The sequence below is a fragment of the Leuresthes tenuis genome, unplaced genomic scaffold, assembly GCF_036924035.1.
Source record: "Leuresthes tenuis unplaced genomic scaffold, fLeuTen1.0.hap1 SCAF_17, whole genome shotgun sequence".
Lineage (NCBI taxonomy): Eukaryota > Metazoa > Chordata > Actinopteri > Atheriniformes > Atherinopsidae > Leuresthes > Leuresthes tenuis.
The window spans coordinates 22,537,175-22,553,824 of record NW_027325371.1 but is presented as its reverse complement, the minus strand read 5'-3'; the positions used below and the strand labels follow the sequence as shown (position 1 = coordinate 22,553,824).

Below are 16,650 nucleotides of genomic sequence, written 5' to 3'. Positions count from 1 at the left end.
CTTTCAGACCAGCCTTTTCTAGACACTTGATGGGACGTCTTGATATAAACCACTTCTTCAATGTCTGTGTTATCTTCCATCCAGGGACTTTTACTGTCATAATGATTTGTCTTCTTCCTCCTCTCCCTTATCAGGTTCTGTTCCATTCCGATATCTTTAGTGTATATGCTGGTGAAGTGGATTGGTTGGTCCATGGCATGCAGACTACAGGTAGTCAGGTGTGCAAAGGCTTCGTCGGCCCCAGGGCCAAATGGAGTTCCCTACCAGGTTTATAAAAGTGCACCTCATATCCTAATGTTATTGTGGAGGCAATTAAGAATAGTTTGGGTGAAACAGTTTATTCCTAGAGCATGGCGAAGGGCAGGAGGCGTTCTTATTCCAAAGAAGAAAGAGTCCTTGGACCCGAGTCAGTTCCAGATGACCTCTCTCCTAAATGTAGAGGGGAAAATTTTCATTAGTGTAGTTGCACAGAGATTAATTAGTTATTTAGAAAAGAATAGCTTAATGGATACTACTGTGCAAAAGGCAGGAATACCAGGTTTCGCAGGGTGTTCAGAGCCCTCTAGCATGATTTGGACTCAGATTCAGACAGCCAATATTGAGAAAAAAGACTTGCATGTTATATTTCTGGATCTAGCAAATGCATTTGGTTCAGTGCCACAAAGCCTTATTTGGAAAGCGTTTGATTATTTTAGAGTGCCTGTAGTAGTTGTTAACTTAGTAAGAGCATATTTACAGGATATTAGGCTATGTTCACACTGCAGGTATCAATGCACAATTCCAATTTACTGCTCAAATCCAATTTTTTGTTTGGCTGTTCACATTACTTCTTTAAATGTGGCCTGTCAACGGATTGCTGTGTGAACAGCTCACGTTCCTAAAGTGACCCGAATGTGCAGTTGATCATTGATGACATCACAAAGAACAAGATAGGGGATACAAGCAGCTGAAATGTTTCCTTTGGTGGGTGGCTGGGCTCAGCATTAGCAATGGGGTGAGGAGCCAGGCCTTGCAGGAGGGATTATATAGATTATATCCCTGGCCTGGGAACACTTTGGGATCCCCCGGGAGGAGCTGTAGGGCATTGCGGGGGAGAGGCAACCTGAACCTGTTGCCTCTGTGACCCAACTTTGGATAAGCAGATGACAAGGGATGGATGGATGGATGGATGGATGGATGGATGGATGGATGGATGGATGGATGGGTGGATAAACCAGTGTTTAATTCACAATAGAACATGCAAACTACATTAAATTTTTAAAGTGACACATTTCACTATTTCAGGAAAAATATCAGCTCATCTTGAATTTGATGGAAACAACGCATAATATTGGAATGGGGAAAAGAAAAGGCTGGAAAAGTAGGTGGTACTAAAAAGAAACTAACAACTAACCAGATTATTTGGCAGTAGGTGAGTAACATGACTAGTTGTAAAAAGAGCACCTTAGAGAGGCAGAGTGTCATTAGCTAAAACGGGCAGGGGCTCAGCAATCTTCCAAAAACTGCATATACAAATTTTGGGGCCATTTTAGAGTAACACCTCTCAAAAATTATTCCAAAATTGTGGAGACTTGAACATTCCATCATCTACAGTACATAATATCTTCAAAAGATTTTGAGAATCTGGAGACATCTGTGTGCAAGGAATCAGACTGAAAATCAATACAATATGCCTGTCATCTTCAAGTCACGAGGTGGCACTACATGATTCTATTACAGAAATGATTACATGGGTTCTGGAATTCTTCTAGAACAAACATTGGACCAACTTAGATGAAGCTTCCCAATGCATAGATGTAATCGGTCTACAGAACACTATTGGAGTGTGGATAGTTAAAGTTCTTCTGTAAAGTCTGTCCTTAGAATAAGCGTCCATTTTTAGGAGACATATCTGTACAGTAAAAAGTAAAAAAAACATCCTTTTTATATGTCTGGTTATATATATATATATGGTTAGAAATATTTGGTTTGAAAACAGGAAAATTTCATTTTCCATGAAATTATGACCAAAACTGCTCTGTTTCATGAACACTTAAAAAATAAATCAAATGATGAAGTTCATAGGCACCAACAGTCTCTAAGTGGATGCTAAAATCAGTTGAATGCTTAACCTGATACCAAAGATATAGCAAAAAAAAAACACTGCATACTTGATTTGATTGATTTGTTAAGATATTACTTTGTAAAAAGTGATAAATGGAATGAGTTATCAGTCTGCAGGAATTAGACAGGCAACAAAATGCACATCACGAAACGTAATAATCAATTCCACATAAATTACTGTGTAACAACGCTTACATTCATATAATTTATTGGTGGAAAGTGAACAATCCAAAACAAATATGACACCACCATGGCAGTATATATTCCAAGACAACAAAACACTGTCTATTCTCACCTCAGTGCAGTATTTTAAAATATGCACATTGTTTGTGCAATGGTCACCTCCACTTTCTTGTTAATGTGTCTTTAAGACGATGCTGAAAGAGGAACTCCTAAACACACAAAGAAAACATACAATTCCAAACAAATAGGTTTTTCCACTGACATGACATTTGCACAGCAGAATATTATTGGATACTCAAACAGGAAATCAACAGGATTAATAATGATTCACAATCACAAACTATAAAAACTCAGTATTTAAAACTTCGGCGGTTTTCATTTTGAGCCAATCTCACTGAAGAACATTCAAAGAGAACTACTCATAGTTTGTCATGTGTCATAATAGCACAAATGCCCTATAGGTGCGGACCTTACTAATGGACCACATATCAGTCTGGGTGAACAGGTTGAACCTGGAGGCAAGGAAAGTCATGTCAGCTCCCAATATTTCATGACACTCCTAAAAATTTTCCCTCTGCAGCAAAGCTGAAAGAGTTTTTCCCTCAGCTTTGATGAATGGCTCATCACCTTGTCGAGCTGTGTTCAGCCTTCCTGTAGAATCCAGAGACTTTTGCATGATGATTTCTTATTTTCTCCATGTGAAGGAAACCCAAAAGAAAGAAAAACAGTATCACAGCTCAACACTACACGCTATATTTGTCTTTTGTTACATGATTACATGCTGCTGATTGTCTCTGGAAATAGTTATCTGACAGATAGAAACTCACAATATTTTTTTTTTCCTGAGGAGCACTGGTCACAGGTTGGTACAAGTTTGTTTGTTCTCTCTGCCGATCCCCCTGTGCTGTTCGGATGCATTCCTCTTTGACACCTGGAAGCTGAGGGCTCTGCACAGGAAACTAAGAGCATCAACAAACATAGAAGGTGTCTTAAGGGATCTATGGGCCCACACTTGTAGGCTCAGGGGAATGTTACATAATAATGTGGATGTGAATGCGCGTTTTTTTTTTCCTTATTATTTTTTCCTCACTACACGTGTTAATTCAAAAGTCACATATTCAGTGACACTAAATATCAGTTTTGTTGGCTGATTATGTAACTTTTAGATGCTAGGATGAATAGTTTTTAGTGACTTCAAGTCAAGTAAACCTCATGTCATGTTACATATATCTGCTGTGTTATGTAAAAGAGATTTTTAATCTAAATACAATTCTCTGGTCAGCTCATTTATCAATAAAAAGAGCCTGTGTCATCTCAGTGTAGGATGGTTTTTGTGACTGCAAAAGTTCTAAAAATGTTATCATCTAACTAATATAAATGTCCTATTATAATGCTGTAAAGTAATCATAGAGTTTTCCGAACCATTACCTTGCTGATGAGTTTTTGCCATCATATAGAGTGCTACAGTGGAAAAATAAGGGTATTTCTGAAGCACAACACAACTCAACGAATTGTCTCAAAAGCTTTAACCTTTTAAATGCTTTAAGTTTCTTTGCTTTTTTTTCCCATTTCCTCGGCACAGTAATAAGAATGGATGTTTTTTTTCTAGAAAAAAAATGTTGCTGTGTCTTCATGTAAAATATATGAAAGAGTTATGGCATAACATGAAATCATTTTCTGCACTACATACTTGAATTTGGGCTCAGATGGCTCAGGCAGGTTTACTTCCCCAGATTTTTAATGAGATACATTATATTCACAAAAAATACTACCAAAATGTAGAGCAGGACATTTTGACAATGGTATTTTGGCCTAATGATTAAAAAACGTTCCAATTAGTTAGCTGGGCCATCATCAAGACAGTCAGTACATTTACATAAAACTAGATGGAAAAATATTTTGTCTGACCAAAACCAGACTTTTGAAACACATGTAAACATAGCCTGATGAAATCGTACAAAACTGAATTTCCTAAAACTGGAATAACACACCCAGATAATGCAGTTGGGAGTCAAACTGCTTTTTCATGTAAAGGCTCTATTAGACAGACTGATGCTCGGGGCAAAGTTCCTGTCAAGTATACGGAAGAGGAAGAATGAAGTTACTAACAACAAAGAATAACTACAAAGGATGCCATGTAAAGTAAGTACACTAAGTACAGAGTGTATAAATACAGCTGAATTCCCCATAAAGCTGCTGTTGTTCAAGTTTTCTGTTTCTTGTGACAACCCAACTTTATAGTCCATTAGCAATATGTCTGAACTTGCAGTCGCTTTATGTATTTCCAGATTGTTAGTTTGCTCTGATAAAATCCTGATTTTATAAATGCAGCGTCATCTGGCAAAATCTCCATTCGAGCAACTTGAAAACAACATTTACGATCTGATTTCAGCTATACTTGCATGTACGATGATCTGACGAGCAGCAGAATGTCTTGAACTCACAGCCTTGCAGTATCCAACATACTTAGGTCTACGATTCAACTCCCCTCATGCATGCTTTGAGTGGTCAATAAAACAAGAAATGTATGATGCAGTCCATTTACAACATGGCTCAGTTTTTGTTCCTATTGTCTGACTATAGCATCAGGCAAAGTTAACAACCGAATAAAGAATTGCGATTCAATAATAAAAAAAAAATTGCTCAAGCTTCTAAAAATGTGCTTGTCATTGTATTTCTATTTGTCTTTTTTTTTTTTTTTTTTTTGGCTGTAGACCGATGAGAAACTTTTATCCATTTTAATCTTCTGTCTTAATCCCTTTGCTCCAAATCTTTGTGCTATGTTTAGGCTAAGCAATATTTTAATGGTAAAGAAAATGCAGCTGACATATGATTAAAAAAAATGATTGACTCTCTTGCAAAGGTGTATAGGATAGACAATACCATAACTATTTTCCAATTTTATGATGAATTTGAAGCTAATTTTTATCAGTAAATTTTCAATCAGTAAACAGAGAATATCAAAGCAAATAAGCAATGACCATAAGACACTTACAAAGTCTGTTATTGTTTCCTTCTATGAAGTTCTCAGTAGGATGTTAGCAGGACAATATTGACGTCCATAAAAATGTGTTATTTGGTCTTGGTGCAATGGCCTTAATGAGACATTTATCAGGATTTAGGGAGCATCCCTTTTTAATTTCCTGGCTAATGTAATCTTTCTTATACCCATAATATCAGGACTTTTCTATGACTTTCATTTGGCACATATGTTGTGTGTCTTCATACATAAAATCAATCATTCAAACTATGTTTTTTACGTGTAAATACTGACATATTTTAAACATTAGGTAGAAAAAAGATAAAGACACATATGTCTGAATGTCTGCTTGTATATTTCAATTAATGACGTTTGAATATAGTCAGTGGGTTTACATGATGAGATTAACTCGATTGTAGCTATAGTTATTATTAGTATATTATGCTCCTTATCTGAGCAAGGGTAATTATCCTTTGTTATATGGCGGTGAATGAATCGAGTCGCTGGCACAAAGCATGCAATACCGCAGTACGATAGGTGGCGCTGTACCCATTTCAACTATCGCTAATAGAGCCACTTCCGGTTGACGTCTTCACCACCAACAACAGCAAAACTGAGGCATTTGAGAAAGATGGACGAACGAAGAGCAAGATGAAGCTACGTCCCTCTACATTTGTGATGAGCATGGTTATGGCACAAACGCGATGCACAATGGAAAGAAACACACACATCGTGTTGTGTGTTTCTTTCTGACGGTGGCGACAACAACAGTAACATCGTCTCCTTCGACTTCCGGTTGACGATCGCGGGAAAAAATCTTGAGCAAGCGCAAAAAGCTCGATCTGATCCACTGTTGTCTCCAGGCACGTTCAGTGGGCAATTGGATCGAGTTATCCCGGGGTCTTAATTCGATCGTAAGTAACCCGATCTGATTCGATTTCTTGTCAGATTAAGCTGTCTACATGAGCTGAATAACTCAATCTTATTGTAATTTTTCCATTAATCCGATCTGCTGGCCCGCATATAACCGCACTGAATGAGTTCAGTTGAGACAAACATAGTTACATTCAGACCATTATGATTGTCTCACATTTTTGTAATTTAAAGGACGTTCTGAGTGGATTTTTAGCATAGACCTAGCATCAGGGAAGACTTTTTTTTCTTTCTTGTATGCAGGGATGCATCACCTTGTTTTAAAAGCTTGAAGTCTTCTCTTTTTAGTATTTGTTTTTTATTATTTATTTCTTTTTCTTTTTTTACATTTTACACAGTACTTTTATATTATTCTTGTCAGCGAGTCCAGACCATATTCGAAAACAGCTGGTTGCTGTTAACAAGAGGCATTAACAAGAGGCAAAAATTAAATTTTTTGATTGTGAAAACGAGCGAGTTTTACTTCATTAACCTTTTCAAATGTTCAACTTCAAAATGCACATGATAAATGTAAATGGCAACATGTAAAGTGTAGCCTGAAAGTGAGCTACAACTAACTTAGTATCGCAAAGACTCTAAACTGGGATAAAAGTGAGCCTGACAATATATAGAAGTACTACTGTGTTTCAGAAAAGTTGAAAAAGGGCTGTGTGTAATAACTGTATTCCATCAACTTTTGCCATCAACAAATGTGTTTGGGAGCAACAAACACCTTGTTTTTTTGTATGTATTAAACTAGAAAAGTAGGTTAAATGTTGACTGGCTAGCCTTATACATACTAGTAGGCTAATGGTGCAAACTTATCTGACTGATGTGGACGCTTTACACTTCGTACTAGGTTGGGCCAATTAGCTGCCTGATGTAGCTTCATATTTAGTTCACAATTTTACACAAGAAAATATTTCAGACTTACACTGATTACATATCTACATTCTTCTCCTATGAAACACCCTTGTTTTGGCTGTTTGCTAGTCTCATATACATTTCTCCTCCTCTTCGAACTGTATACCACATGAAAGCAGTGCACACCCGTCTCTCCCAGTGTCAGCGGTATGTTATTAGCATCCCCAGACTCCAGAGTGTCTGCTGCACGGTCACCTCCCACAACCTTCTTTACACGCACTCTGCATGTGAGTGTATAATATATAGCTGGGTGCAACCTGTATCTGTCGTGACTCACCCTGACAGACACAGAAGATAAAGCACTGTCAGCACAACACTTCTGAGTGTGTAAATGTTTCATTCACATGTTAATGTTGGTAGAAATTAATACATTAGTAGCTCAGTGAGATACACAAAATACATTTTATTTTTGTTCTTATTTTCAGACAAAAAAAAGCTTCAGTGACACTAAGTGTTGTGGTTCTTCATATCTACGTTTGCCATAAATAAAAGAAAAAAAACCTGAGTAAAACACGTTATTAGAATTTTAGTTTTTTTCAAATATTTTTTAAATATTCTAGCACCAACTTACTAATTTTGCTCACTTTAAGAGCAGCCATGGCCTCATAGAATCAATGAGAAGGAACAAAAGATCCACTCCAGTAATTACACACATGAAGATCGTTTGACAACAAATGTGGAAGACTACAGAGCATGTGAAAACAGTTGAACGTCTTCCGTGATTCTCATAAGGCTTTGATTAATCAGGTTGAAAACCTCTGAGAGCTGTCTTGAAGAGTCGAGGAATGTTGTTTAAAAGATGTGAAGAAAGGCAAGGTCAGGCTCGTCTCATGAAAGACAGTACTAAGGTGCATTGTGGGAGTTGTAGGCTCACGACCTAGCTCATGAGGGGCAAAGACACTAGAATTTTCATCTCTTCTCTGTAAATGGCCTTAATATGAAAAAAAGGAGGAATTAAACAGATCAGAAGATGAGTAAATAAGTCTCTAGAGTTCTGTGTAGATGTTTGACCTATATCTTCCATGTTTCTGCTATTTTTTTCACACATTTCACACACCTGCTGAATTTTCAACCGATGCTCTTAACTGATTTTTTTTTTTTCACAACTTGACAAAATATTATACTTTATATGCCTGCACTGAAAGTAAGTTGTCTAACAACACAAACTGCTTTGCATGTATCATTGAGACATTGAGACCAGTCAAACTGGTGCTAATGCGAACGTCACAGAGATGTTTTACGAGTGCTTGTCATCGCTCTCAGTTGCACGTCTTTGGATCAAGTTTTGTGCAAATAAAAACATTTAAACTGCTCTAAATGTGACGTCGACTATTAATGCAACAACACAGGAAACGGGCAGCTAACTATCTATGCTGTATCTGAACAAAGTGGCTGTATATATCTAGATTCAAAAGCTATGACGGGAATTTTGTTTTTTCATATTTGCAATTAAGAATGGGAATGATGAATAAGGGGATAGCCAAATGCATTCTTTCCACCCTTATTTACTTATGTTATTATCATTTCTGAATAATTTTGAAAATGACTACATATTGTATCATAATTACCACGAAATCTGTTCTTATGAGATAGTACTTTGTAATCACAAATTATGTGGTCTGTGGAAGAGGTTTTTAGAATGCAATGTGCTTCCATACAGCACTGGCATAAATAGCTTCTTCCTCAAATTCCTCTTAATTAAAAGCTTTCACTTACATTGTCCACAATGCAACCTGATAGTATGGCCTCAGTTTCGGGTGTATCATGGCCATTCAACCCTTCAGTAGCAAGACAGAAACAGAGATGATGAGAGTATCAAGAGGATTGATACACCATAAGAATTTGTACAAAAAAGAATCTGCTACTAGCTGTAGCTACTTAGCGTAACACAGTACAAAGACTGGGTATAGGGAGCTAGCATGCATCCATTAAAAAAAAATTATTCCATTGTTATGTCCCAGAGGAAAATGAGTTTGATTTGAGTGAATCTTGACTTTTTTTTTTATAAATTCTAGTAGACTATCAGTAGTTGTTTTAGTCGTAAAGTTAAAAAGTTAAAGAACATTTCCAGACGATTTTGAGGAAAGGACTGAAAAACTGAAAGTTTTTGGCATAAATATGCATATTTTTCAAATAGAAAAAATACACAAAATATTATCTGTAATCAGTCATTTTAAATCAGTCTCAGCACCGAAAAGTGCACTTCAGTCTCCGTAATATTACTTAGATGCCCTGGAGAGAGACTAAGTGAGGAAGTCCCTTGTTGTTAGTCCACAGCCGTATTTATTACAGTCATGACTTGTGTCTGATGGCCACTGTGAGGTGTTTCAGGTAACAGTTAAGCTGACTGAGCACTACCCTCCAAAAAATTTTCAAAATCTTCCCAGTGTTTCAGCACAGGTTCTGATCAAAATGTTGAGAGTCCATCTTCCTGGATCAGTAGACGGCTCCCATACTCTGTGAGGCTGATGGTCCTGTTGGTGGTACGTGGTTCGGCTGACCTGAATGTGGCAAACCTAAATGGGCACCTTGCTGTTGGTACCAGTTCTGGTGTGTCAACTCCTCCATGTAAGTGGATGATGAATCGACTGTGACTGGGGGCTGATACAGGCCTTGTCCCCTGCTGGCAGGTTCCAGCATTGCGTTATTCTTGATGTTGCTGCTGTTTGTGTTGTTGCTGCTGTTGTTGCTGCTGTTGTTGTTGTGGTTGTTACTGTTGCTGTTTTCCCACACAGCTGGGGATGGGGGAGAGTTGCAGGCCATGGAATCGCTGGCATCTGGACTGTGTTCAAGAGGTATTTCCCCGAGTGGAAACTCTCCATTCTTGAAGAGTTTCTTAAACTTGGAGCGACGGTTCTGGAACCAAATTTTTACCTGGAAGGAAGAAAAATATTGAAGAAAATGTAAAAAGAAATAATAATAATCAGAGTTGTCTTAAACTGTATTTTTTTCTCTTTAGCAGCTCAGGTGCAATATATCAAAAACATCACTGACATATTGTAATTGTATGAGAGGAATATTCTGGAAATTTGAGAAATATGCTTCTTTCGCATAGAGTTGGAGTTTAACATTAATACTGCCTTCTTCTTTGGAAGAAAATGATTTAGCCAGCCAGAGATTGGTTAACTTAGGTTAGCATAAAGAAAGCACCTTCGTGGCTCTATCAACTGGTAAAACCACTATGAAGATCAGAATTCACCACTTTTAGCACCCGTTTTGGTCTGTACATTGGTTAGCTAAATGAACTGTACAGCTACAACGAATGTGAGTATTTAAGTAAAAAATCTCTCTCTGGATTTGTTGTTTTGGGCAAACCATTTAAGAAACCACATGGTCTTTTGATTAATTTGTACGTGAACATTTTTTATTCAGCTTGCTTAAAAAGAGCCCTTTAAACATTTTCTCTTATTTTGGCTATTTTTTTTTTTTGGCTTTCTTCTTGTCAACTATGATTCTGTCAAAGAAGGAAGTCGTTCACGATTAGCCAGTGATCATAGTGGAGCACTTAGCCCCTGAGGGGGTCTATTGCACAAAACACCTACATTTTTCATCTTTTGTGAGATACTTAAGAGTGCACAAAATCTCTTATGGGTGTTCTTATTGACAGAAGAGCATTAACGCATTTGATGCTTTTTTAAAGTACTGTCATAAAAAGGAGAAAACCAAATAGGTTGAAGGAGAAAAAGATAGCATTTCTTAAGAAACAAAAATGAAAAAAAATTAATAAAAAAAACGTGTTATAACTGCAACTGAACAGGAACTTAACACGATGTTCAGCTTGACTTGTAGACGTGAAGTCGCTTACCAAGAACTGAGTGGAAAGATCCTGTAGCATGAAGCCATCTGCAATTTTTAACTATAAAGTGTAGAAGACACAGCAACAGGAAGTAGAAAGATGTAACTCAAAATGACTGGACAAATCTTGAATTATCTGCCAATCAAATATTTAATGCAAAATTAGCCTCTATTCTACTACAATCCAAATGCCAAAAAAAGTTGGGATGTTGAGTAAAATGTAAAAAAAAAAACAAAAAAAAAACAATGCAATGATTTCCAAATCTCATAAGCAATATTGTATTTGCAATAAAATGTAGAAAATCAGACAATGTAAATATATCACAAAATATCATTAAATGTGGAACAGGGCAACAAAAGACAAGAAAAGAAAGTAGTAATAAAAGCAGCTAGAGGAACACATTGCAATGAATTAGGTTAACTGGCAACAGAAAATGAGTACCTTAGAGAGGCAGAGTATCTCAGATTGCAAAGGGGTTGAGGTTCGGCAATTTGCAAAAACTGTGTCTACATATTGTGGAGAAATTTCAGTGTAATATTTTTCAATCATTCGTAGTATATAATAGCATCAAAAGATTCTGCCAATATCGAGACATCTCTGTGCGCAAAGGACACAGTCAGTGGGACACCAATGACCTTTAGGCCCTCAGGCACCACTACATTAGAAAAGGCATTATTTTTTAAATCCCTATATGGAAAACGTCAAGAAATCACTCTCTGTAAACACAGTTCACAGCGCAACCAGCAAATACAAGTTAAAGTTCAATCATGCAAAGATGGGCATATGGGAACATGACCAAGAAAGTCCACCATCTTTTGTGCCAGAGCTCATTCAAAATGGACTAAAACAACATGAAAAAACGTTCTTTGGTCAAACTAATCGATATTTAAAATTTTATTTGGAAATTGTTATGCTTCATACTTAAATGAGTGAGGAACTATCCAGCTTGTTATCAGCATTCAGTGCAACGTTCACATCTGGAATGGTGCCATCAATGCGGAAAGATACAGGTTCTAGAGCTTCGAGAGAACATATGCCCCATCCAGATGACATCTTTTTTAGGAAAAGCCTTGCATACATAATCAATCACAATCACAATGTTAAAGCACATCCTGCATCTGTTACAACAGCATGGCTTCGTATGAGAAGAGTGCAGGTGCTGAACTGACCTGCCTGCAGTCCAGACCTTTCACCAACCGTGAAGTATAAGACCAAGAAATGTTGATCTTTTAAAGAAATCTTTGCTGGAGCAAAGGACATGAGGTTGTTCTATGCAACTGATTTTATTTTTTTAAAACCTAGACTTAAAGGAAAATGTTAAATAAAGGTTGTTATTCTTTCTGCGTTTTTTTTTTTGTTGCAACCAACCAATATTTAACATGGGAGTTGGTCTCCACCAAGACAAATCTAAAATAGAGAGATATACATTCACTGGATAAGAAGAGACAGGGATCCAACTTTGCTGTCAGTCATACAGTCAGAGTTGTGTTTTTAGCATGTTCTCCTTCTGACTTAAGTATTGACGTGCAGTCCTAGATGAATGGAACTATAGTTGATTATTTGTTTTCTTAAAGCCTATGAATGTTACTCAAGCATAAAAGTGAGAAATGATTTACAGCAGCCGTGATAAAACAGTGTGGAGCTCATGTTTGGTCTTTATCGCTCCAGCAAAAATGATTCATCAGATAGTAAATCATTAGAGCACAAAGATTATGACAGCAAAAAAACAGACTGACACAAGAGTTAACACTGCCTACATTCACGCTCTATCATTCAGGCTAATTTATCTGCATTCTACTACACCTCATGCTGTTGTAGTCATATTCTTTTTTAAATTTTTTTGCCTAAGATAAAATAATATAATCTACCTTTAGCTTTAATACATTTATTAGTTATTATTTACTGCATTTCTCTCAGCAGTTATCTTACTTACAGACACTTTATCTACAGTTCACACTTCACCTTTTCAGCTCCTACCCTTCAGTCATTTTAAGCGTGTCATTAGTCCTTTCACTTCAGCTCACACTAAAACCACATGCATTGAATAACTACTTCTAACACCCCAACTTCAAATTTAAATTTAGTGTTTACATACAAACTGACAACTCCACTGTCTACAGGACTTGAAACTTGACTTGAACCACCCCCGGATTCAGACCCTGTCAATGCACTGGGAACAGGTTCAAATGTTTTGCCACATTTACATTTTCTGAACAAGTGTTGACCCTCTCTAGTTAAAAGAGAGCAACAGGAGATGGTGGTCTCACCTGCGTCTGTGTGAGGCCCAGCTGTGCAGCCAGCTCAGCCCGTTCTGGCAGAGCCAGGTACTGGGCTGACTGGAATCTCCGCTGCAGAACTGCCAGCTGGTAGCTCGAGTAGATTGTTCGAGGCTTACGCACTTTTTTCGGCTTCCCGTTGACCATCCGCACTTCCAGGTCTAGCTCCTCTTTGACTGTGAAAAAATAGAAAGATCATGCAATGTCCCTGCACAAAATGTATTAGACTTGTGTGTGACGCACACCTTTTTTTCTTTCTTCAAACAGTGACATGGAGGTTTGGGAGGTCTCTACAGAAGCAGATTGTGCAGAGATGTTGTCACACAAAAATAGCCTCGGCTTCTACAACCCCAAAATTTCAAAGAAATTCCGCTAGCGCTCTGAACTTATAATTTGCTCTCAGAGTCTCCCACAGCTGCAGAGGGAGGCAGAGATTTATAGGTGCTTTTCTTGAAGCCCGGAGGCCCGCTTGTGTACATCGCTCCCCAGTTGTGCGACTATTCTTGCATTCAGTGTTGTCTGTGTCTTTGAATATACAACCAATTACTCAAGTGGATTTGATCAATTCTCATCCCCTAAAATGAAAAAAAAAAAAAAGTTGGTAAAACATCTTTTAAACCAACTTAAAAACTGCTGCACACGCTACCGTTTGAACAGTGCTGATTAAAGCTAATCTGAAAACTGGTTTATTTAGTCAGCTTTTGAAAATAAAATAAAAAATTTTATAATAATGCCGAAGAATATTTTTCAGGTATTTTTTTGCCATCTGAATAGGGAGCATGTCAAAACTTGTCAATTGAGACATAGCATTTAAGTGTTTGGCTCACATTTAGATGTATATATGTTGAATGCCATTAATTTAACAAATGTATTTGTTCCGTGAATTTTGAATATATTATATATTGTATAAATAAATAGATAAAGTCTGGTCCATTTAATTGATCATATATTGCCAAAAGTTACTAGTTTGCATTAAATCTTTGTGGGGAAAAAAGAAAAGAACAGCTCACTCAATGGCATCTTCGTTTATTTGTTTGGATATGGTTGCAGGCCTTGCATGATAAGGAACCGACAACGCTGGATGATTCAAAGGCCAAGGCTGGCTGACATGTCGTGACACCTGATGTGTGTGGCTGAGGGCCAAAGTCCCCTAGAGCCATTTCCAGGAGTCAACTCCCAACTGGAATGCCAAAAACAGAGCACCAGTCTGTCAAGTTTCTTTTCTTTTCTGTAGTTTGCATAGACATCTTCCGAGCTTGAGGAAGCATCAGAGGAAAAAAAAAGAAAAGCTTTTTAATGTGTTGTCATGTCTAGTCTGCTCTGCTGTGCCTCCACATGATGGGTGTTGAGTTTAAGTTCCTTTTGTGGCATTTTCGTACATTTAAAGTTTTGTTCCTGTGTTTTCACTCACGTCCTTCAGATCAATGTCTATTTTGTTGTCAAAATATAATCAACACAAGTTAAAAGTTCTGCTTTTACAGCAGAGCCCATTTTCTGTTTTAAGTTTAGGAAAATTCAGAAATCAAATCATGAACCACGTATTAAAGTATTAAGATAGATATTTTTTCACTTTTACAGCAGAGAACATTTAAAACATGTTTTTACTCACTGTCTAACAAAGACAGTTTACCACTTTACTTTTGAGGGAATGAGTGCCCTCCAGTTCTATGTAACTGTGTTTGAAAAGAGTTTTAAAAGAAGATACATTTTTAAATGATGGTATCTTAGAAGTTCAAGATCTCTGAAGATCATTTAAATACTACTAGTAGTATGGATTGTAGCGTGAAAGGAGTGTTGGATGAAAAAAAAAATTGGAGAATGAAAAATAACCTCATATTAAAATATTCATATTGCGTAAAACTCACGCACAGTTATTGGATTATATGGCTGGATATGAGCGTTCCATAAATCAACTTTAGGTGGTTAAACCGGCTTTGGACAAAGACAACAGAAGATATATTTCTTTTAGTCATCACTTAAGTGAATTAGAGTTGACTGAACCAATATCTGGTGGACGTTGGGTTTTACTTACTACCGTCTTGCAGCGTTGACTGAACCTCCCTGCTGAACCCTCCGTGCTCTCTGAATGCTGCAGGGGAGTACGGGTATTCAGCCTTGCCAACAGAGTAGGCAGCACCAGGAGCCACCCCGTTCAGGTTGTAGTGGTGGTACGCGTATGGGTTCATGTGTTGGGTTGAGTACGGCTGCTGCGCCGAGTAAAAGTCCTGCGAGCTGTGGAGCGCGCTCTGGCCGCTGTAGAAGCCCATGTCAGTGGAGGAGGACTCTGGCAGGGTCGGGGAGTCCTTATCAGCCGAGATAGAGCCCCCAGGCATGGGGAGGGACGGCTTCTTCTCCTCGAATGTAGGTGATGGTTGCCTGTTCATTTTCAGACCTCTTTAGTAGTTGCTGCTGTTTGCTCTAACTCGTACTGCCCTCTCACACAGTATGCAGCTAGCGCTTCCAGACTCCCTTGACGAAGCAGCCAGGCTGTCCACCGTGGCGGGCGGCGCCCAACCCAACTAGAGCTCCTAATTACAGGGCGCGCCGAGCTGAGCCAAGCCAGGCAGGACAGAGAGGAGTGGATGTCTCCTTCTCATTGGCTCGCCTGCTCGCTCCCTGCCTCTGCCCTGAAGCCAAGACAGTGCTGACTGTCGCCTGTCTGGCTCCCTGCTTCTCCCCGCAGAAACCTCCACTAAGCCTCCTCTTGGGCTGGAACCAGAGCACATAAACAGTGGGCAAAACTAAGTTAGAAAGTCCTCTTGCAACTACCTTCAAATAAATTAAAGACCCAAAATGTAAAACGTTTTGAAAAGCAGATAAAGGTTTACCAACCAAACCGCCCATGCATAATGATGTTGTGATAAGGAGTGTTTGCGCATTAGCTTTTAGGTGCTGTCTCCTATTCAAATGCAAATGCAAATACGGGACCAGGTGCTGTTGTAGACCAATGTTTGGGGTTATTTACAGTTAATCAAGGCTTTTTAAAAGGGCTTTCCTTATTTACATGTGTCTACGTGGCCCCCCGTGCTTTTCTATATCAGGGGGAAGTCAAACAGCCCAGAGAGGTGTTTATCACATTCCTGGGGGACAATATAGAAACATTGCTAATGGCAGAGTAAACTGAAAAACAGTAATATATGAAACATTATTACAGTTTCTGCACAGAGGTAAAAGAGAGGCTTTTCTTTTTATAAATAACAGAATGTGGCACTTTCCACAGGCCTTTTCCACCAAACGGATACCAGTGTAAGAAACTCTGGGCAGCTCAGTGCCTGAGCCTCACCAGCAGGTGTCACTGCTGAGAGAAGAACGTTTCAGGGAATTTAAAAGCATGAAAAGCAAAACTCGAAAAAGTATGTTGGCATTCACCCGTAATTACAAAATATTGGCTGGCAGATTCAAAGTAAAGCTTACGTAAACTTTCTTTGAGTGAGGTGATTCACAATCTCATCTATATTTAATGATCTACTGAATAA

General features: G+C 38.1%; 1 protein-coding gene across 1 annotated transcript; it reads right to left on the bottom strand.

Annotated features, from left to right (window-relative positions):
- Positions 1–9,123: 9,123 nt before the first annotated feature.
- LOC140273703 (homeobox protein Dlx3b-like) lies at positions 9,124–15,814 on the bottom strand. The gene is made up of 3 exons (XM_072369349.1): positions 15,207–15,814; positions 13,166–13,350; positions 9,124–9,976 (listed from the first exon to the last, which is right to left on the bottom strand). Exons 1-3 carry the CDS (start codon positions 15,556–15,558, stop codon positions 9,539–9,541), a joined length of 975 nt encoding a protein of 324 aa, XP_072225450.1. The 5' UTR covers positions 15,559–15,814; the 3' UTR covers positions 9,124–9,538.
- Positions 15,815–16,650: the final 836 nt, after the last annotated feature.